At 40.2% G+C, this 23487-nt stretch overlaps 1 protein-coding gene across 1 annotated transcript in view; it reads left to right on the plus strand.

Moving 5' to 3' along the window:
- Positions 1-23487, plus strand: part of LOC108789455 (A disintegrin and metalloproteinase with thrombospondin motifs 20-like) — a gene marked incomplete at its 3' end in the record, with an annotated part of 66456 nt that overhangs the window by 16236 nt on the left and 26733 nt on the right. Inside the window, exon 3 of the mRNA XM_018559480.1 lies at positions 1958-2123. Coding sequence (XP_018414982.1) covers positions 1958-2123 — 166 coding nt within the window. The remainder of the gene's footprint in view (positions 1-1957; positions 2124-23487) is intronic.

Genomic DNA, 23487 nt, shown 5'->3' on the forward strand with positions numbered 1-23487 from the left:
CCCCCCCCTCCCTGCATCATACCAAACCACATGTCGCTCCTGGAAAAGCAACTTATCCCCATGCCGATGAAACAAGAGCCTTTTCCGCCACAACCCTGACCTTGTAGTTGCGGGGGTATGTGGGCCGGGGGGGCTTATTTGCATCGGGGTACCCACTTTCATAAAGGGGGCACCCAGATGCTGCCCACCCCCTTGAATGAGTAAGGGGTGGGCAGCATCTGGACGCTCGCTCGAACCCAACCCCCGCCATTCCCGGCACTGCCAGGCCTGTGCTCTGATTAATGGTCTGTTGGGAATTTTAGTGGGGACCCCACGGTTCCCCCCATTGTTTGGGGGTGCTATTCACTTACTGCTGTTCGGCCCCTATGTGAATAGGGGTGAACGGCAGTGAGTTGAACTGCCGGGCCTTCGGCTCAGCCGATCCACATGTTGGATTGGCTGAGTCGAACGGATTCTTCACTTTGGCTCAGCCGAACATGCTGAGCATGTTCTGCTGGGCGGAAGGGAGTGGAAGCCAGTCGATCTATGTCTGAAATCAGCTGTGCTCGGTTGAAGTGAATGGCCGAACACTTAACTTTATTCCTTTCACATAGAGGGCTAACAGGCTCCCTATGTAATAACAAATATGATGTAACAGGTCCACTTTATGGAGACATCCGAGGCCTTTCAGACCCCTAATGTCATCTAGGGACCCCAAAGAAGCTGATGAAGCAGCAATCTGCTTCACCAGCTTTTTCTCTTGGCTCTAGCAGCCAAGAGAAGGGAAACAATCACGGAGAAAGTGATGTGATACACATCACTTCTGTGTCTAGTAATCAGAGGAGAGATCAGTGGCTAGAAGCTTGATGATCTCCCTCCAGGCCTGCACGGTGGACAGAGGAGCCCGGAGTAGCCGGTGGCGGCAGCAGAGTAGAAAGGAGGGCACACTCTGTCGATAGGTTCAAACGATCCGCGACCTGTGCCTGAACAACCATCACTGGCTGTTTACAACTGTGCCAAGATGCTGCTGCCGTGTTTTTGGTATAACCGCTTCAAGGGGCAGACGTTTAAAAACGGCCACCCACTTGAAGTGGTTAAGAAGAATTTAAAAAGATGTGAGGTATTAATTAGATTTTAAAACACCAATGTGCACATACCCTAAAAACTAGGGTTGCACAGATACTTTTCGAGTACCAGTGCAGATACTTGGCATTTTCATGAGAACTACCAGGGTTGCAGCGGTTGCAGCTGGGACCTGGCTCTGGCACTCCACCACTGTCCTGAAATCATTAGTCTGTATTGTTTTAGAAAAACTGTTACATGACAATAAACAAAAATGTATCAGTACTCGTACTTGTGAATACTCGGCAAGTACCAGTACTCGTACTGGCAAAACTGGTATCTGTGCATCCCTTTATTTATATTTATAAAAACAAAATTATACATTAAAACAGAGATGTACAAATCCCAGGAGCTCCGTGTGCTCCTTACAAATGACAGCTGCCTCCTAATTTTTGAATTTGTCTCTAGTCTAGTCTTGGAGCTCAAAAGTATCGGTACATGTACTCGTACTTGTACCGAGTACTGTACTTGGTATCTGTGCAACCCTACTAAAAACCATACGATTATTTGACTTTTTGGAAAGCTGTATGTGTATTATGCTGTTACAATAGCATGTTTAGCTAGTATATTGTTTTAATGATGAACTTTATGTTGTGCCCTTTAGGTTTACTTTGTGTTCATTAATAACCGTCTACTAAGATGGTGTCTTTAGGTCTTCAGAGGTTCTCAGGTTAACTAAAGAAATGTGGTACTTTTAACCCCTTCATGACTGAGCTTGTTTTTAGTTTCTGTTCGTAAATGACTGACACACTTTTAGCTTCCTATATTTGTGCAGCAGAGCAGTTTTTGTAGGTTTAATTGAAACCATATTGTTGGTATGATCCTAATAAAAATGCATCAACCTTTTTTTTCATAGATTGGCACTTTCAAAGCACATGATGGGGAGTATTTTCTAGAACCATTGATGAAATATGACGGCAAAGAACATGAAGATGAGCACAGCAAACCACATCTTCTCTACAAAAAGCAACAAAAGTCGGGGGAGCCTTTTGGAAAGGCAGATCTGAACTGTGAGACTGCAGGTAATTTATAGATTAAAAAGTAAAAATGTTTAATTCTTTTGTTTGTATGTCCTTTATGTATCACTTAGTATTCAACAGCTTAAATGGCACTAAATGTAGGCAAGCCTTTCTGTATAACTATTGCCTATTTAGTGAGGCTTTTCATGACGCACTGGATCGAGAAACAGGCAATGTTTTGCCACACGTCCGATTGCACTGTGAGCGGTGGAAGTGGCTGCGGTGCTATTGACTTAAGTGCAAGGCCACACTCCCTCCCATCCCAGAATGAAGCGGAGAGTTTAGTGTGCGATTACAGTGTGTTCCAGAAGCTACCGCTCTGGAATGCACCGCAATTGGTGTGAACTGGCCCTCAAGTGTACCTAAGGCCACAATTTTCTTTTCAAATAGTTTTGAACAGAGTAGGGAAAGGTTAGAATGTCTGTTGGGTTTTTATATCTGACGGTGTTGCCACTACGGAGATTTTAGCCTGTGTATTTGTCCTGATGACCACTGTCTCTGGGACAACAATCTAAAAGGAGAGCTCTCTCACTTTAAGCCCCATTTACACCTGCGCATTCCACGTTTTTGTGTGCGTTCGCCGCACGTACGCATAAACACGCAAAACAGGCTTTCGGCGCCATTCACTTCTAATGGCATCCCAAATGGGCCAGCAAGACGCGCATTTTTGCTCTGTGTTTGCGCACGTGAAAACAAAAAAATGCGGAACACGTGTCGCACAAACGACTACATGAGCTTTTTTGCCACGTTTGTCACACGTACTGTATATGGACCTGTTGAAATCAATGGGGACATGTAACCAATGTGGCACACAAACACGCAAAATTTGCACTAATGCATATGACCGTGATGCACGTTCTTGCCACTCGCAGGTGTGAATGGGGCCATAGAGATTTTAGATTTCTTTTCTTCATGCTGTGTCTACAGGACAGAAAGTGAAGGGATATCTTCGTTCCCTACCCTATCCAAAGAGAAAACATACCTTTTTGGTTTAGGTATACTTTGGGTGTCAAGCTACTCCCAAGCTTAACTCTGAGGCTCCATTCACACTGGAGTGGCTGTCCGCACATATTCGGCTGTATGAATTCACGCTGAGCCGCTCTAAACAGAAAAAAACAATGCACTTTAATGTGCATTGTTCAGACTATTGTGGGGACCACACGGTATGAAACTGCGTGGCCCCCAAAATAGTGCAAGCGTGATAATACTGCGTATTCCGCTCATTCGTGACTATATAGTAGCCACAAACAAGCGCAATCGGTGCGGATTAAAAATGTTTTCGTCGTGCACGGACTTCCCTGAGGAAAACTGCGGGAAGCGCAAAAGCTACATGTGAATGGAGCCTAAAAGCTGTTTACCTAACAGCACACAGGAATCATAGCTCCTAATAATGCTGAATTTTAAACCCTGAAATGAGCAGGGCCTGCAAAAGCAGATTTATGGCCAGATTATGTGTCAGTTGGGATGGGGATAAAGATACAGTATGTAGGATTGTGTGCAGATGATGTTGATATACTACTGTAAGTGCGTTAGTAGTGGTCATTTTTCAGTGTGTTCATTTATCCAATTGGTTGGTTTTAGTGATGGTCTTTTTTATATAGAGACACATATGTTGTTAAATCGGGAGTCATGACCTGTAACAATGGGAATGCAATTTGGTTTAATGTATAGGCTAATTACACAGTGGCTTAGCAATTCTGCCTTAGAGCACTGAGGTCCCAGGTTTGGCCAGTACACTATCTGCATAGGGTTTTTCATGTTTGTTCCTATGTTGGCATGGGTGTCCCACATTACAAGACATACTGGTAGGTTAATTGGCTCCTGTCTGAATTGGCCTCGGTATGTGTGCCTATGTGATAGGGGCCTTAGATTGTAAGCTTCTTGAGGGCAGGAAATGATGTAAATGAATAGTAAACACACTGCATAATTAAAGATACATGTAATAAATTAATAATTATAAGCTAATGATAGTACCTTTGGAGGGTACAGACTGGTACAATGCCTAAGGCTAATGTAGCGAATTGGATATAACCATATATGTGTTTTTTCAGTATAATATGACTTTTGGCTTGGGCCTCTGTAAGATAAGTTGATATATGGATGACATGGGGGTGACCTGGGTGTCCGAAAGAAGCTATAGGAAAAGAAAAAGGCAGATAAGCTTTTAAGGCAGATTGTAGAAATGATGCAGAAAGGTGTGGAAGTGCTCAGAAGATCTCAGAATCAAGAAGTTGTACAAATTCATACAGTGATGGTAATAAACAGGACTTTTGAGAGCTAAAGACAATAGGCAGAGAGTCCTCACAATTCGTTTGCTTTTATCCTAGCCAAAGAAAGCTATTTCTGGGCAATCTGTTGCTTCTAGAGCACATGTTTACCAGTAGGGATGAGGTTTGGATTTGTTACTACCATGGGTTCAGGAATTATGAACTTTTGCCTAAAAATGTTGCAGGTAAAAGTAAATAGTGTACTACACAGACTTTGCTATAATCAGCTGAGTCACAAGACTACGGACTTAGGGTTTGTAGTTTTTAGAACTTCAAGCAAGATTAGTAAAAATGTTTGTGAACCAAACCCAGGCAGATTTTCTCATCTCTACTTATCAGATTGACATTGATCTGAGAGAAAATCTCTGGCTTTGCACAATACCTACTTAAAGGAGAACTATGAGGTGAGTGCTTTTCACTCACCTCATAGTTCTAGCCGACCTGTGACAATAAGACTGTCACAGGTAGTTTTAACTTTACATAGAAACCTGGAAAAGGCCTTTACATTTTGTTAGTTACAGTACTGTAGTGTATTGCCAAAGTGTACACTGTGTTGAGAAAACAGTGAGGTAATATAAAACAGATCACCATGCACATCACGGCTACTTCTTCAAACAGTTCACTTGTTTTTTTACTTTGGTTTCTAGACACTAAACGCAGGTTGACCTAGTTTTTTTTTCTTTTTTCCCTTTCATACTCACAAATAAAGACACAGTCATGAATATTGAAGAGCAATAAGACTTCAGCGAAATGTGAGAATAGAAGCTTGTAATGCTGAAATTAACTTTACAAATTAATATCTTATAATACAATATCTTTTGATGGTATCTACTGATGTAATGTAATATAATTATTTATTTTTTTGTTTCTTTAAATATTCCATATTTAACGTTGTTAAACCTTTTGTAGGATTTCAGGAAAATACAGACAATGATGGTCTTTTATAAACAAGAACAACACACAGCACAGCATATTCTCTGTAATCCTCAGCTGTCCTTATTAGGCCTTATTCAGAAAGAGAAGGCACAATATGTTAAAGGCTCATTTTACAAAGCTAACACACCAGACTAGGGATTCTTATTAAAAAAAAGTGACAGTTGTTTTTAGCTGAGTCCTATAAGATTTGAAAATTTAAGTCAGGTGGCTAGAATATTGTTTTTTATGCTTTTGCTAAAGCTTTGTGAATTGAGCCTTATGTGAAGTAACCCATACCAACTAATCCTTAACAGATCACCTATCTACCCAATAAGAGCAGCCACTGCTCACCACAGGAAGTGGTGTGAGTTGCTGGCATATCACTTTTTTAAATAGCAGTATACAATATGACAATATACGGAATGTAAAAAAAATAAAATAATTTAATACTAAAGAACTTTGCACAGTAGTATAGTATGTCTGTGTTGGAGATTTTTTCACTTTCTGTTGTGCCTTTGGGACATAAAATAAGGACAAAATCTCCTCAACCAGGGCAAAGACAGCAGTAAAAACTTCGCAGAAGATTTTACTTTAAATTTCATAGAAAGACACTTTTTTTCTAGAAATGGTAAACATAGACATAGTAAAATATAGTATAAAATTAAATCCTAAATATTTTAGAAAATGTATAAACACTGCAGGAACGGAAGAGGTAGACTGTGTTAATACCCCTTAGATTAATACCAAAATCTTGTATTTTGTCAAAAACCCTTGTATCCTATTCATGCAGATTGTACTATAAGAATATATTGGCCAGCAGGCTACCATTTACATAAATGTTCAAAGATGACCTAACACAGACAGAGGAGGACTACTTAAATCCCAACTCTGGGCAAGGCAAAAAAAAAAAAAAACACCTTCACCCCTCTAACTGTTCACTGCAATAATAAAAAAAAAATGTAAATGTTTGCCTACTCAAAGCCATGGTTATATTACACTACAAACTTGAGTCTTCTTGTTTGTGTACATCTGGTGGGGTCCTTTATCAGGTGTCCTAGTCACTGCCTGCATGACGTGGACACTTCCTATTGGCTATCCAAAGGCTGGGTCCTCTCAGGATCCAGAAGAGGAGAGACATCATTGTGAGGGAACTGTTGAGCGTCAAATGGTGCAGGCAAACCTGTGGCACAGGATTTGTGGTCCCCACACCCTGAAGTGTGAGTATACCTTGCTTCAGAAGAAAAAAAAAAACATTTCATCTAGGTTAGAAGGGGCTGTAATATTAATGGTGGAGGTGGTTCATATGTCGCCAGAGTTGGGCTTTATTCAGGAAAAATATAAACAAATTCAACACTTCATATAATTGGCCTTCAGCCTTGTGCAATTTGTCTGAGCTCACCAACTAGCAAAGCAATTTTGAAATGTTGGGTGACATTGGATGGTTTGCTATCCGCAAAGGCAGAACATTCAAATAGATGACCCCGAGCTTACGTCTTGCTTTTGAAACTTCAATAAAAAAAGTTTGCCTATACCTACAGTCTTACTCATGATGCATATAACATCTTACAGAAGTCCTAAATTCTCTTTTAAACGAATGCTATTTACATTTGACCCCCCTGTGGCCTCCATAGCTTAATGAATAGTTAAGTGTAATGAGGTGTATGCCACTGACTGGATCGCAAGCTGTTCATAGCAATTTATATAGCATAGTAATTCACGCTGGGAAGTATAGCTTTTGCTACACTTTTGGCACTCCAAAAGCAGGCATGTGGAATCTATTACACACAACCACACTGTCTATCCCTCCTCTCCCCTGTTCATTCACAGAAGATTTTGTATTCTGTGAATGGGTTCACAGAATTCAAAGCGCCCTGCAAATGGACAAGAGGAGAAGAGGGGTGCACAAAGAAAAGTGCGGCTTGTGCGTAGGAGAGTCACAAGTGTCCAGTTGGGGAGCCAGAAGCAAAAGCTATACTTCCCGGGATGAATAAAAGAATGTCACAAATGCCTAAAAGGCTGTAAAAACAACTTAAAGAAGGTCAACAGGGGGTCAACTGCAGGTCACACGCACCTGCAATTAATTCCTAATGATCTCAGAAGTGTCTTTAACTGATGTAAAAAACACACTGCATTTGCCACCCAAGGCCCTTAGTGTTCCGCATGTCCAGTCTCCCTCCATTACCATTCAGTCAATATTTCATGGCTTCCTCTTAGTTACAGCTGCAAGGTAAAGCTGCATTTTTTTGTACCCATCCCATTGCTCAGACATTTCTATGCTTTAAAGATCCATCTTAGGATCTGTATTATGCGAGGCAGCATATTATTATTATACAGGATTTATATAGCGCCAACAGTTTGCGCAGCACTTTACAATATAAGGAAGACATTACAATCACAATACAATTCAAGACAAGATGGTAAGGAGGGCTTACAATCTAAATGGAGGGACAAGTGATACATGAGGAGGTAGCTGTGTGGGGTTGAATTGTTTGAGCATATCTGGGCTTCTGCATTGTAAAGTGATCCAGTTCTGCTTCTACTTAATTTTCGGGTTAAAGTGAAATTAAAGTGAAAAAATGCAAGCAACTGCAAGCAGGTAGACTCTTTATTTGTATAAAACAAACTTACCTGCCTGGTTACAATCTTCTTCAGAATGTACACTGTGCTGCACATGCAGTTCAGGAATGAATAAACTCCGGTAGGCATGCATGGGAGTTACATAATTTCCCTGCCAGCCAATTAAGATGGCCCGAAGACTGTGCAGATGCAAGAAGCTAGGGAGAAGGTGTCAGGTGTGGGAGCTCGTTGTGTCGCTTGAGTGGAGGTTAATGTTTGCAGACTTTGGTGATGCTGGGATTCATTCAACCCATTTCCTGTGAGCCCATGCATCACATGGCGCCATTTAGGATCTGCTCACCGCAAAAGGAGGAAGAGGATAAAGACACGCATCTGGACGGAGGATACTAGGAAAAAGGGTATTATTAAGGTTTTTTAATCTTGTGTCTGGGGTTACTTCAGCAACAACAATAACAAGGAGACTCCGGGGGAATCTACTTTCAAGTTACGTAACCTAAAGCTGCAGTAGATTTGAAGTGATAGGAAGACATTAAATCAACAGGCCAACCTTTTCTTTTTACGAACATCCTACATTTTCTTTAGCACAAAAATCACAACTTGTGCAACTCCCAACAGTTTCTATCTGTTTTACATACAGTATATACAGTATATAACTTTGAACCTTGTGTAGGCATCATGTACAGTACACTCAATGATGTGTGTGCATGACTGCAATACAGGGTTTATTTAGTTCTGTAATGGGACAAAAATACATCTGTGAAAATGTGAATTGCTACTGCTGCTGGTCACCTGGACATTAGCATCTAAATAACTTTTTTTTTATCAAACCTTTTAAATACTATACTTGTTTGACTTAGTGGTAGGTTTTTCCCCAAAACTGTCATGCATGTGATATTAATTTTAGTGTACTGCATCCTTTGTGGCTCTTGCTACTGTTTAATGCTGTTGTGAAAGACTTAGTACTTAAAGTACACTGTAATAACCAAGGGGTGCTGGATACCTTTTCTTACATGAAATCAACTAAGTTAAAAAATACATATCACATTTATTATTAGGTTCATTATAGTCCATTTTTTTAATTCTGTCTGGCAATGTGGCCATGGGATAATGTGAGTCTACTGCATATTTTAGATTGTAAGCGCTCGGGCAGGGCCCTCCTTACCATCTTGTCTTGATTTGTATTGTGATTGTAATGTCTTCCCTATATTGTAAAGCACTGCGCAAACTGTTGGCGCTATATAAATCTTGTATAATAATAATAATATTCATTCAGTAGATCTTGCTTACTATTACACTACTTCTTCCTTCCTCTGGGCTTCAATGATCACACTTTGAAACTGAACTTGGTTGTGACATTTGTTGACCTGATATCTTCAGTCCTATCATTTTTACACTTTGAACAGGTGGTGCTATGAAAGTATTTGCTGTAAGGACATTGGATAGGTTTATTACAGTAGATTTGTAGGTACATCCCATTTGAAATTACAAGGGTGGTATGAAATTAAAAAACTATCAAGCTGAATAGCATGGGTAAAATTTAGAAAAATAGCAACCAAACTGTGTAAAAAAAACTTTGGTTATGATGGTTATTGTCTTTAACAGTCATTGACACAAGGACAAATTCAAATAATTAGAGTTAACTATTTATTAGCACAGTGTTAGGGGCAGGTAACATAGACACAGCTTACCCCTCACTGTTTTCCAGTGATCTTATAACAGGAAAAGCACAGGCAAAAAATAATACTGGGTATCTGGTTTTAACTATAGATTGTTTTTGCAAAGGAGCAGCTATCCTGGCTTTAGAAACCTTTCAGAGAGCTGTTTAGAACTCTAATTTTCTAATAAGCTAAATTTAGAGATCTAAACAGCTCTGCTATTAGAATCTTCAGAAATTCTTCTTTTTAGAAAAGAGTTCTTTAAAAGTGTTTCGATTTACATCTGCAGGAGAATCTTTGTGAACTCTTTGGAATAACCTGGTTTATTAACCAGCCACCTACAAAAAATGACTTGCAGATTCTACCAGGGAAATGCTACAGACCCACCACAAAATATTTGTGATTGTACAACTATTGTATATGTATACCAAAGGTATGTAACAAATTACAACCCCCCACAAACTGCTTTCTTTCCAAAACACAAATGATAATCAAAGGTCTGAAATGAATAGTTGTGAAGCACAGATGCATCCAAAGTTGGTCCAACATAGATTTTTCAACTGTTGTAATAATGTTGAACATTGTATTGGCTTAAAACATAAAACAAAGCACTTGCAAAAGAAAAAATAGAAAGATAATCTTAAGCAACACCGAAACCAATAAATCTAATCATGCCAAGTTCCCTCACCCATTGTGCCACCCCCTGGGAACATCAACTATCCATTACAAAACACTTTTATTGCCCCTCTTCGTTAGTAAATCAAGCCCAATGATGGCTTGCATTAACTAACTAACAGTTCTCTTGTATAATGTATCAATGCAATTTTGAGCTTGATGTTTTATCTATGATACCAGGTTGTCCAGACCTTGAGTCAGCAAACTAGCCCCAGACCCCCAGATGGTACTTAAAAAATAATGCTGTACATTTCTGGTAAGAATTCATAGAGCATTGTCATAGAAATATTGTGGAACTTGCATTTGGAAACTTTAGATTTGCAGCAAAGTTTGCTTCAGTAAATGCCATTCTTATTTGTTCGTTATTCACATAGTATACATGTACAAATGCCTTAACAAGTTCAAGAGATTTGGGTCCATTGCTGTTAGCCTAAAGTTCCTTTTAAGCCTGCTTTAGCATTGTAGGCTGTGCCATTTCCATCGTCTTTGCAGTGTGTCCACTGAAAGGGAGAGTTACAATAGAACTCTATTTCATTAATTTGTAGACAGAGTGAGACTGATTTGGGAATGTTCATACCAAAAGAGTGAAGATTTACATACAGTAATTTGCATGCAGTATGAAATAAATAAGAAATGCTTTTGATTTGATTTGAACTTGATTGGATAATTGAAGTGAATCTTTGCACTTTTTTGTGTGACCAAATTCTCAATTCTCCTTTCATAAGTCAGAATCTTTGTTTAACAGTAGATTGATGCTCTTCTACAAAGAGTAAAGATGGGGCACCTGCACTCCAAATAGTGAATAATGCACCTTTTATTGACGTAAATGCAGCATATCACATACATTTGTGATAGCATTTATGTGATATGCTGCAATTACGTCAATAAAAGACGCACTATTCACTATTTGGAGTGCCGGTGCCCCATCTTTACTTTGTGATTGTCACAAAGTAAAGATCATCTGTTGGTCACCGCAGCATCCACCAGTTGTTTTTGGACTAAGTGGTCAGGAGTGCGATGGGTTCATGGACTACTTCTTGTATAGAATAGGTCACTTTAAAAGCACACCTTTAACCTCATCTCATTATATTGGAATATAACAGATGGGGCTGTGACAATTGCTGTGACAAACTTTTTTCTCCTTTTACAAAGATTGTATTCACGTGTTATATTCTTGGCATTTAAGGTTTTTCTGTCCAGTTATTAGAAACTAAGCTGAAATTCCTACAAAGGTGTTTGGTGATAAATGTGGTTTAAGTATTAAGCAAAAGGAGTCATTTGGTATCATTTGAGCATAGAGGGACAAAATAGACACTTAAAATATAACAATCTCCTAAATTTGATGTTTGTTTGGAGCAATTAAAGCCAATGCTTATTTAGAATGCTATGAATGGCCCTCTACATTTGGTTGAAGCATTGGCCATATGTTTGTGGATAAAAGAGGCTGAGATAATTTGGGGTTGCAGAAATGGGTCTACTGCAGGCAGGCAATATCTGCATGTATAGATTTCAAATATTGTATGACTTATATTTAATAGGTTGATTTAGGGTCTGGGCATTGAGCATTAATACGTTGCATGGCATGGCAAATCTAACTATGGCATGACAAAGAACTATGGGGTAACCTTTTTATCCCATAGTTCTCTTTAGGGTCACGGGAGGTCCTTCCGTGACCCAAAGCTCAGTTTATAGTGGGCTATTGCCCACTATATACTGAGAGCGCCACAGCCGGGACGGATCCTGACAATGCTGTCAAGATACACCCAGCTGGCTGAGTGACAGCTGGCTCTGCCTATCTAGAGGCAGAGCCAGCTGTGCCCGTCCCCTCCCCTGTCCGTTCCTCCAGTCAGTGCTGGAGGATTGGGGAGGGGGGGAATCCTTCCTGGGTCGTTGCTCCAGGAAATGGAATGGGAAGGTGGAGTAGGGAAAAAAGGAAGGAAATACGAGAGACAAAAAATTTTAACTTTTTATTATCAAAGGCTTGATTGTTCCAGAAATATATTCTGTAGCTATATAAAGGTCATATGCACTGTTTATTAAATAATATTGTATTTTAATATGATTCCAAAGGAAATGATACCATATTGGGAGCCATTAAAGAAATTCAGAGAATAATAAAAAAAAATTCAGCTATACGTTAGTTCTTAATTAGTTTTAAAATCAAGCACATGCAAAATTAAAGCATTAACACTACTTCAGTTTAAGAGAACGAGGCCAAACTACATCCGAGTCCATAGTTTCCAGTCATTGAAATGTGCCAATCAGAAGATTAACATTTATTATCCTACTTCCCAAGGCACTCTTGTTTTGGTCTGCTAAATAGATACAGTTGCCTAAATGCTTTTAAATATAGAAAGCATCTGTTAAGTATATTACAGTTTAGTCAAATGGCTCATGGTGTTTTAGCTGTATGCTATGATTATTCGCTCTCTGACTTAAAAAAAAAAAAAAGTTATGTACTCATTAGCCATCTGTTCCTGTGGCATTCTACTCACAAAAGCTTTACCTCCTTTGACTTCCAGACAACATGGGATCCCTTCTGAAATCTATGCATTCATGGAGTAGGGATTTTCAGTAAGACTTGTAAAAAACAAATAAAACATGCTCTGTTAATGGTTTAGTCTTGAACATCAATTCACTTTAAAATACTATAAAACTATATATTTTAGGCCTCTAAACGCAGTAGTGACCTTATCACTGTGCTGTACATAGCCCAAGCAGAGAGCAAAGTTGTACGTGGGACCCAGCAAGCTCTACCCACTACAGGCTGCCTCCAAAGAACTACAGGTGGGGGGTGGATACAAGACCAGTCACCCTGCACAAAGAGAGAGGGAACATCAGTGACCGTTTTTACTAACAGAAAGCTGCTGCAAAGGAGAAAAGTTTTTTGGGGTCTATTCACTAAACTGCCGTAGGCAGCCGAGTGAATAACCGACCTGAAGTGAAGTGAGCAGAATGCTGTTCGGCTATTCACTTTAGGCTTGTACGGCTTATTTCAGCCGTATATCGGAATCTTCGGCTTCGTGTCAGACGAAGATTCACAGCATGTGCGGCCGGCCCGAAGTGCAGAAGGAGTTCGACTCAGCCGATCCAGAGGTTGGATCGGCTGAGTCCGACCTGAAGTGCAGAAGGAGTTCGACTTAGCCGATCCAAAATCTGGATCGGCTAAGCCGAATCTCCGGCAGGCTACTCGCTGCTGTTCGGCCTAATAGAAAAATAGTTTAAAAAAGTAGAAAAAACAAATACAAAATGATTGGGCGGAGCCAGCAGTGACAGCTAGCTCCGCCCAACTGTATGATTACTGCACAGATCTGGAAGAAATACACAAAGGACACCATGAACTCTTGTAAAGTAGTAATGTTTTATTAAGATTTATTTGATGACTTTTAATACACAAAAATGCTTTAGTTATCTAGATCCATATTTTTCCATCCCATTTCCTAGCTATTACCAGACTTTACCTGAAATCATTTACTGTGTTGGCCTTCTCATCCTCAGTCCCCGTACTTTGCAACTTGCACTTTAGGTTTGGCCCAAGGACACCGTTCCTGAACATGTGGTGTAGTTATCATACAGGAATCTTTGGAGTACTCATGACCTATGGCTAAGTAATATAAATTACTTCAGAGGATTTGCCTAATGCATGATATATCAAAGTTTAAAGTTATTTATACACACAAGACGACAGTCAGGCACATAAGTCACCCCAGAAAAACTGACTGACTGAGAAATCTAGTGCTATATTCTATTGTTCCTGGCACCTTTTTTTCTTTCCACTTCACCTCTCTCCTTCCATAGAAAGACACAGAAGGGCCAACTAAGCCAAGCTTGCAAGCTTGTGTATCAGTCTGTAGTCGGTTTTGCAAGAAAGCAGTTGGATTGTACTCAAATGTCCAACTGCCTTCTGAAGTCTATAAGGTCTGTACATTTATTAAAGGTAACTGATGCCTTTACATCAACATGGGACAGCCAGAAGCTCTCTGAAATCATACATCCAGCCTTGAAAACCTTTTTGTTTAAGATACAATATAAGGTATCAACAATTAAACAGGACCTGGTATCTCGGTTTAATGTTACGTATGCATTCCAAATTATGGAATTTTATGCTAAGGTGGAGATAAACCCCCTGAATGCAGTTTTTTAAAATTATAACAGTCCTTAACCACTTCAGGACCACAATACGTAAATATATGTTGGGCCACTGTAATTTTAAACAGCCGGCAATCTGCTGATCTCTCCTCTGATCACTGGACCTGGAAGTGATGTGTATGACATCACTTCCAGGGTCACTGTTTACAGTCAGGAGAAGCCAGGGCCAGGAGAAGCAGATCTTAGTTTGGCTAATGTGGCTAAAACTCAATATATGTTTCATTTTATTTGATGGCGGATGATTTGAAATGCATTGCTGGGGTACCCATCTATCAGTATCATAGGGATCTATTCGGCCCCAGGACTCCTTCAGTTCAGTAGAACCGAAGGGCTGCTGTACGGGCTTTTTACTATAGCCCGTACAGCTCCCGAAGTCGGTCGAGCAGCTCAGTCAGGCCAAAGGCATATGCTTCGGCTCGACTGAGCCGAGGTGAAAGCCGAAGCTGGCCGACAGCCTGCTACTGACTGCTGGGCGGAGCCAGCCGTCATCTCACGGCTGGATCCGGCCACTTGCACAGACAGATCAGCGTCCCTGGTTACCAGGCAGAAGCTGGTGAAGCAGATCTCTGCTTCCTCAACTACTTTGGGGTCCCTAGGTGATATTAGGGGTCTGAAAGACCCCTGATGTCTCCATAAAGTACGACCTGTCACACCCTATCTGCTATTACAGAGAGGGCTTGTTAGCCCCAATGTGATAGCAATAAGGTTAGTGTAAAAAATAAAGATCAGTAACCAAGGACACTGATCTCCAGACAGCCCAAGTCTCCCGGGCGCTCCGGCGGCATTCGCCGATTCACTCACTGCTGTTCGGCATCTATGTGAATAGGCCGAACAGCAGCGTGTAGCCTGCCAGAGGTTCGGCTTAGCCAATCCAGGTGTTGGATTGGCTGAGTCGAACTTCTTCTGCACTTCGGGTCGGCCGAACACGCTGAGCATGTTCGGCCTACTGGAAGCCACCCGATGTACGGCTGATTTCAGCCAATATACGGCTGGAATCAGCCGTACCAGCCTGAAGTGAGTAGCCGAACAGTGTTTGGCTCACTTCGCTTCGGGTCCGTTAGTCACTCGGCTGCCTACGGCAGCTTAGTGAATAGACCCCATAGTCTTCTGATTTGATGCAGACTTGCCTTAACTTGCCTTCGCATCTGTCAGAGACCTGCTGCTTCTGCGCATGCGCCAAGCCGGGGTTCCCGTAATGGGCCTGTGCGCATGCGCGCGCCAAGGACTGTCCGCGGAAGAACGCTCTCCAAAAGGCTCACAGGAAGTGGCACTCTCCAAAAGACTCACAGGAAGTGATGCTATCCAAAAGACTCACAGGAAGTGATGCTATCCAAATCATTTCCTTCACTGTTTAAACCCAGACTCCACACGTACTCATTGCTGGATTGTCTCTCCAACCGCCCTGACGTCTCCTGATCCTTGTTTCCAGTACCATTGATTATCGACCCGGATTGACTTTGACCTTGTTTGCCTGCAGCCTGCCTTTGACCTCGGAACGTTTGACCATTCTTGTTTGCCTATACCCTTGACCTCGGATTGCTTCACTGGACTGCCTACGCCTTCTCCTTTTGTACTTGCTCTGCCTGCTCGGTTTGACCTCGGCCTGTTGACCTCGGATATCAAGATTTACAAGACCCTTCCGCAAAACCAAGGAGTGGCCTGCATGGTGGAACCGCCTCTGGCCCTCCTGCCACTCACTGTCTATAAGGACTCTGTCCCCAATACCAGAGTCCCTAGGACACGAGCTCCAAGGGAAGCCTCCTCCTACATCCAGTCTCCACTCAGGTACGTGATAGCATCTCTGAATTGGTGCTGACATTGTCCTTCCTTCCGGAGGGTGGCTACTTTTGTTCCCCATGGTCCCTGTGTGTGTTGTAAAGTAGACGCCGCTCCAAACTCGCTCCCGTGATGCACTACAATTTCACATTTAGTATACTAATTTAGTATACTAATTTGTATTGAGCTTTTAATCCATCACGGTAGCGAGCTTGGAGCGATGACCACTTTACAACACACACAGGGAGCATGGGGAACAAAAGTAACCACCCTCCAGAAGGAAGGACAGTGTCAGCACCAATTCAGAGATGATTTGCAGATCTACAGCTGATACATAAATAAGATAAAGTGCCCAAGCATAAGCCCAAGCTATACAATAATGACTTGAAAACAGCAACAATAATAATAATAATGTCTTAGAATGGCCAAGTCAGAGCCCAGATTTCAGTTCAATACAGATTTTGAATTTGAAAATGAATTGTGGGAAAGACACAGTGTCCAGATATGTAAAGCAGCTAGAGAGTCATCCACACAGATTCAAGGCTATAATTGCTGCCATGGTTGCATTTAATAAATATTATTATTCACAAAAGGGTGAAGAGTTTGAAGAAGACAGGAGAAGTGAACAATCTAGGCCAAAATGTCTGAATTGGAAAACTTTCAGCAATGTTGTCCTAGACTGTTCACTTCTCCAAACTCTTCACACTTTTGTGAATAACCCTGTTAGACTTAAGGGAGTATAAAATAACTTTTCAGATTTTGTTTTCAGTTTGATATAAATAAGTCTTCTCTTGATCAGTGAAAAAACAAAATTATATCCAATGAGATGTAATGATCTGTAAACTTCAAAAGCTTCCAAAAAATGAAATTATTTTCATAGTCACTCTATTTACATTCTGGCCAATTTAAGATACTGAATCATATTGGATAGGGATGTCTTCTTTCCCATTTTTCCTTCTATATGACCAAGTTATTATCCATTATCAAGATAATGGGTAGTAGAAATAGTCGTTAGATATAAATGCAAACAATTAAAACCTAGGGTTCATCTACAGGAATGCCCACTGCATTGTCATTCAGCTGTTGTGAATGAAATTTGAGTATCTCTTGAAAGACTATTCTGGATGGTTGTCAAAATCCTGTCTGCCTTGGCAGTGTATTTATTGTGTGTTTTCAGCTATCGTCAGTAGGCTGTCTGTTTATTGAATGAAACTTTCAAGTCATGTTAATCTTTTATTGGAAAGAACCAAGGTAAAGCTAAGTCAGCTGTATTCTGGTTCTACAATTCCAATACATATGAAAGTCTAGTGCAGGATATACTATGTTTCTTTTTTATACCTGTGCTGAATGTAATATCAATTCATTATTAAATAATGTATTTGAGACATCAAACTCTACACAGCTCAGTTAGAAACCTGATTTTATAATGCTGAGCCTAAGGACAAGAAAAACTTAATAGAAAATGATCTGCTAATGGAAGTCAATCACATATCAACTTGATATGTCTGGACAAGTCAAAATTTGAGATCCTTGTTTATCAAATTGATTTATTTAAAACCTGTCTTTTGTTCCACAAAGCAGATTAATCAGATTAGAACTTTAGGAACTTTCCAACTGTCTTGTTTCAGAGCAGGTTTGATTTAGATTGGCTTCTGTGAGAGTGCTAATTGTATTTCAAATGCGGTAATAAGTGAAGCCTAACTGTTTTAGGGAATGCCAGATGTTTAAAAATGATTCAACAACAGTCTGTCTGAAAATGTGTATTTGACATTACAGGTAAAGAAAAATCTTTCACAAAAGCAAAATACATCTGTATAAAACGTATGATGAAAACTGCCAGTCTACTTATACTATACTCCTTATACTAGTTTTAGGGCAGTGTGGCAAAATTTTTGTAATTTCACTGAAATTTTGTAGGGTATTTTCTTACTCTATATCTAAACTGCAAAGTTTGGGAAATGTATAAGATTTTTTAAATTTCAATTTATTGTTGAGTTGAGAAAGAAAATAAATCAAGAACTAATCTTCCTTGGTGCCAGTACTCCTCCCAAAAGTTATGAAATGTCACCTTTCTGCTTAATCACCTAGATATATTTTTGTCGCTATGAATGCTGGCAACAGACATTATGGGGTTAATTTAACAGTAGAGCATGTTGACTCTGCAAACTAAAGTTTTTATTTAGCTTAGTGAATAAGGTGAAGCTAAGTAAAAATTCACTTGGAAAAGAATACCCAATAATTTGAAAAGAAAATCAGGATTTTGGCTTGCACATGATTAGATGATGAAGGCTGGGCACACACCTTACAACCATCGCAAGACTTTTGTCTTGCGATGGTTGTAAGGTAATTTTAAAAACGTACGATCTGCCTATCTTGGACAGGAAGATCGTACTTGCGATGATCGCAAGCCGCACCCCCTCTGAGGGGCGGGCTTCCGATGACCGCAATGCCGAACGGGCAGTGTAGGCTTGCGCACACCGGCCCGTCCAGCTTTTATCTTACGAACATGCTACACACCCGCCGAACATCGTACGATGCTCGGCGGGTTTTCGAACATGTTCCTAAGATAAAAGTCGTGCGACCTTACAGTAGTAGAGGTCGCACAGCTTCCACACACCTTACGATAATCGTACGATCGCGGGATTTCCCGCGATTATCGTACCATTATCGCATGGTGTGTGGGCACCTTAACAACAGATGGAAAGATGGTTAGTGATTGACAATATGGTTAGTGATTGCCAACAGATGTCCACTTAATCACTAAGCAAAATGAACATATTCTACTTCTAGTAAACCAACCTCACTATATTATATATACTTATTGCCTGAGACTTGTATTTATTTCAGATGTACCAAATGCATTAGTATAACATCATTGCACTTTTCTTTTTCCCTTCCAGCTCCTATCCACATTATTGGGTTGATTTATAAAGGCAAATAGGCTGTTCACTTTGCAGGGGGATTTTCTCTGCAGCATTTGCGGGTTGCCGTCTCCAGACGGCAATTCATTTCTGCTCGCGCGCGCCCCCTATCGGGCACGCACGGGCAGAAAAGACCCGACCATTGCACACACCCGTTACCGGGTGTTTCACATATAGGCGATCAGCGGGTCCATAGCCCGCCGATCGCCTATATGTGCTCGTTCGCGTTACAATTGCGCTACACATGTTACATATCGCCGCGAACGTCGCAGAGAGAGCAATCATTTTAGGGCCATCAATCACTGATAACACTAAACTGATGAGCGGTAACAGCTTTTAAAGCGTCGCCTATGGCCAATTTTGGGTATTATCGTTTTTTGAGGTTTCGCGCACGCACGCAATTTTAAGGCTTGACATGTTTGGTGTCTTTTTAGCCGACGTGACCCCGTCTTTTATATTTTACCAAAAAATTGGGTAATAATAAATGTTTTATCATTTAATATAGGGGAAACTTTTTTTTTTTAAATTTCGGTAATTTTTCCTTAATATAGTAAAAAAATAAAAACCCCAGTGGTGAATAAATACCACCAAAAGAAAGCTCTATCTGCCCCCAAAAAAGGGTATAAAATTCATTTCAGTACAGCGCTGCATGATGGAATAAATGTCAGTCAAAGTACCGCAGCGCTGAGTACTGAAAAATGGCCTGGATGGGAAGGGGGTTTAACACCGCGGATGTCAACTGGTTAATGTGGTAAAATTTCACTTTGCAAAGCATACCCAGTAGTGTTCAAGGAAAATAAGCAGTATTTTTTCTTGTACATGATTAGATGATGGAAGTCAGCAGAGCTTCACCTCATTGACTACATTAAGGGCAAATTCCCTTGGAAAGTGAATGACCTGTTTGCCTTTAGTAAATCAAGCCCTAAGTGCTGTGATAATGGGCTGTCAAAAGCACATTTACATTACATTAGGACAAGGCACCGTAATGTAGGATATATGGTGTGGTGCAGGTACAAACCAACACTCGTGTGTTTTAGAGCACCACAACATACTATGAGTGCATCATTTGTTGTGTTAAAAAACGGTGCATGTCTGCTAAAATATGTGTTGTGGTACATAGACAGCCCATTTAAAATGATATAATTTAGAATGTTCTGCCTTATCACAATGTATGTTGGTAGTTAATATAGTGCACATTAATGTACATACAGTAATGCACCACAACACAATTTGAATGAGTCCAACATTTTTTTTTCAGATACCAAATGTAGTCCTGCCATACTTTTAGGCTGTCTAATGCTCAGCGGTAGCCTGGGCTATTTCTACATCCCCGGGCTTCATCTCGTGCCTGCACGCGTCCTGTTACAGAATGCCTTGCAATTGGCAAGAAACTGAGACCACTGCTCATCATACCAGCATGTCAGCCACACATTTGTCATTTCAATCTGTAACTTACACATAGCTCATATGACCAAATGTCAGTGCTGCTAAACAAAAGACTTGCTTATAACATTTTATTATAGGTATATCGTGTATAGGTATTTTAGTACATATTTTCTCCTTTTGAAGTTCACTGAAAACATTCTCGTTTTGGTTAGCTATTCAGTCTATGCACATAATGAACACTGGTGTATGTCACATGAGTACAAAAGCTGGAAATGATGACTTGTGATCTACCATGTATGCTTTACATATAGTTTTCTGAATGAACAGCATGAAATAAGGCAGTCTCTTATTAATTAATATTATTTTTTTTAAACTAAGAATAAATATGCACACACATTTAAAAAAAGTAACTTTTCGAAGCAGTGATAATTTCATCCAGTCTGTTTCCACATTATTTTACTGGTTTTTTGGTTACATTGTATGCAACCACTGCTAACGGTATTTTGAAAATGTTGACACTGCACAGCTGATGACAAAGTATGGTTCTGTTTAAAACTGACAGCTGGTTCCATGCCAGACATTTATGCTTTTTATTCTTTATAGTACACATGATGTAATGTTCTAAAAACTGTGCTGTGGGAAAGGGTTGCAGCATCTTGTGAACCTCATGTATTTCCATCTGTTGTCTATAGCACAAGTGGAGCATATTTCTGAATATGTTTCTTCTGTTCAGATTTATCTTTCCCACATCTCCTACCAGAATCACAGGTGAAATAGTAAATTGCAGGAAGTTACTGGTAACAATCTTGGTTTATGATTGTTCTAAAATACATAAAGCATCTGAGTTCCCTAAAGGCAGAGTTGGAATGACTGTCCTCAGCCTTATTTAGTGCCCTATTACCTTACACATTTTTGAGTGTGCTTGTCATCTATACATCTAAAGACAATTTTTTTTTTTTCTTACTGCTTTAGTTCAATTTCTTAAGATTTCCCTTTACATTCTGTCCTGAAGACTCAACAGGAAATGAGTGGACATCTCTGCAAAGTTAGAGGAAGATCCCCTCTTGGTCAGTTGTCACAGGAATAGGTATTCCTATTGGAAGATTTATCTTCACTAACTCAGGCAGCCCCAAACTGTAGGATTCTCTATCATTTTCTGTCCTCGGAACAAATAGAGAGTAAAACTCTGCAGCAGGAACACAGACAGCAATAAAAACCTTATAAAGGTTCTAGCCCTTCCACACACTATTCAAAACTAAAAAATGTTTGTGTTTATTTAAGTACACTCTTTTTCTAGTGAATTTTCTCCTTTCCTACAATATGGTTTAATATGTTTGGCAAATGTTCCCAGGTTCAGTTCAAGGAGGGTTTGTTGATTCCTACTTTAAAGACTATGGGAGGCAAATCTTGTTAGCTCTGTGTAAATTGACCCTAGTATATGTGTGCTTATGAGATAGGGACCTCAGATTGTAAGCTCCTTGAAGGCAGGCACTATAAGCTTATGGCACTATATAAATACCTGTACACTATTAATATACGTCACTAGAGTGGTCCAGGTGAGACAAGTTTTTTTGCATGCTGGCTGGTGAGTGTGCTGGGAACACTTTTTGCTGCTTTACTGTATAAGGCCCTTCCATGTGCACCTTGCTGTAAAGCTGGTAACAAATTGATGACTGCGTTTGCCATTTGTTTTGCCAGAGTGGTCCAGGGACCCCTTAGTGATGTACAATGTAGCTGCTTTGGACACTGCTGCAGTCAGAAAAGCCCACTTTGATCAGCAGACAGAAATTGGCCTGTAGTTTGATGATATTGTCCCTGTACTTGCTAATGCAAAAGTGTCCTGCCATTGGAGAATTTCTAAAAAACTCATGAAGAATGGGTCCCCAGATGGTGCAACAGTGTAAAATTGGCCAGTAGCAGGACATTTTTATTGAGAGAGAAGTTAAGAGACCGTAGCTGACACAGCAGTGTAAAATTGGCCAGCAGCAGGAAAATTTGATATAGTAAGGCTAGGCCCAAATTCACTAGTGACAAAGAGCACAAGCTGGAGCTTTACTACAATAAGTAAGATACTGCAGAGGATGCAGCAGTGTAAAATTGGCCAGCAAAAATAGGCTGTTCACTTTAAAGGGAATGTGGTGAAAATTTGCTTTGCGATGAGTGATCAATCATTTTGCAAGGAAAAATTAAAAAACAGTATTTTTGCTTGCACATTATTTGGATGATGGAAGTCACTACATTTATAAAGCTAATGGAAAATTTCCTTGCAAAGTGCACAGTCTATTTGCCTTTAGTAAGTCAACTCCAAAGTGTACAGTCTGGTGTTTTACTCCATGAATTAAGTGACTGCAGATGACACAGCAATGTAAAATTGTGCAGCAGCAGGACAATTGAAGTAGCAAGGTTACGCTCAATTTACTAGAGACAAAGAGCACAGGCTGGGGTTTTACTATTTTTTGAATGATGCTGTAGTTTGCTGCAAAGAATAGGCAGCTATAAAAACAGATTGGCTTTAAAAAGTATGCTGCACTTCGAGCACTCCACAATGAAAAAAGCTCTTATCAACAAAATACAAATCAAGAAAAAGCAAGAAACCCTCAAACGAAATGAAACCACCAAAATACCACCACTGAAATGAAAGCCAATCAACAAAATAAAATTAAAGACAAAGCCAAAAAGACAGCAAAAATGGTTCATTGCCCAAAGAGCTAGCAGTCACAATGAAAGTACAAATTCTTACAATGTGCATGTTTGTCTACTGCAAACAGATGTCATGTCTTTGATGTATGTGCTTATCCCATTATTAGCTGCCAGTGATTGACAGAACATGTACAAAAGCAAGGAGTTAAATAGGTCTTGCAATCTTTCTGTACAACTGTCATAGTCACTGTCTTTTTAATCTTCCCTTAACCCTTTCCTTGCCACCGACATATGGCAGACCACAGCTATTTCCAGGTGGCCATGTCAGTATGCTATACGTCCGTGGCTTTTACCGTTCTGCTACAAGCTTTTTAGAGCTATTAACGAAAATTCCAGGCACACCCCC

The sequence above is a fragment of the Nanorana parkeri genome, unplaced genomic scaffold (genome assembly GCF_000935625.1).
Source record: "Nanorana parkeri isolate BGI_ZX_2015 unplaced genomic scaffold, ASM93562v1 scaffold399, whole genome shotgun sequence".
NCBI lineage: Eukaryota > Metazoa > Chordata > Amphibia > Anura > Dicroglossidae > Nanorana > Nanorana parkeri.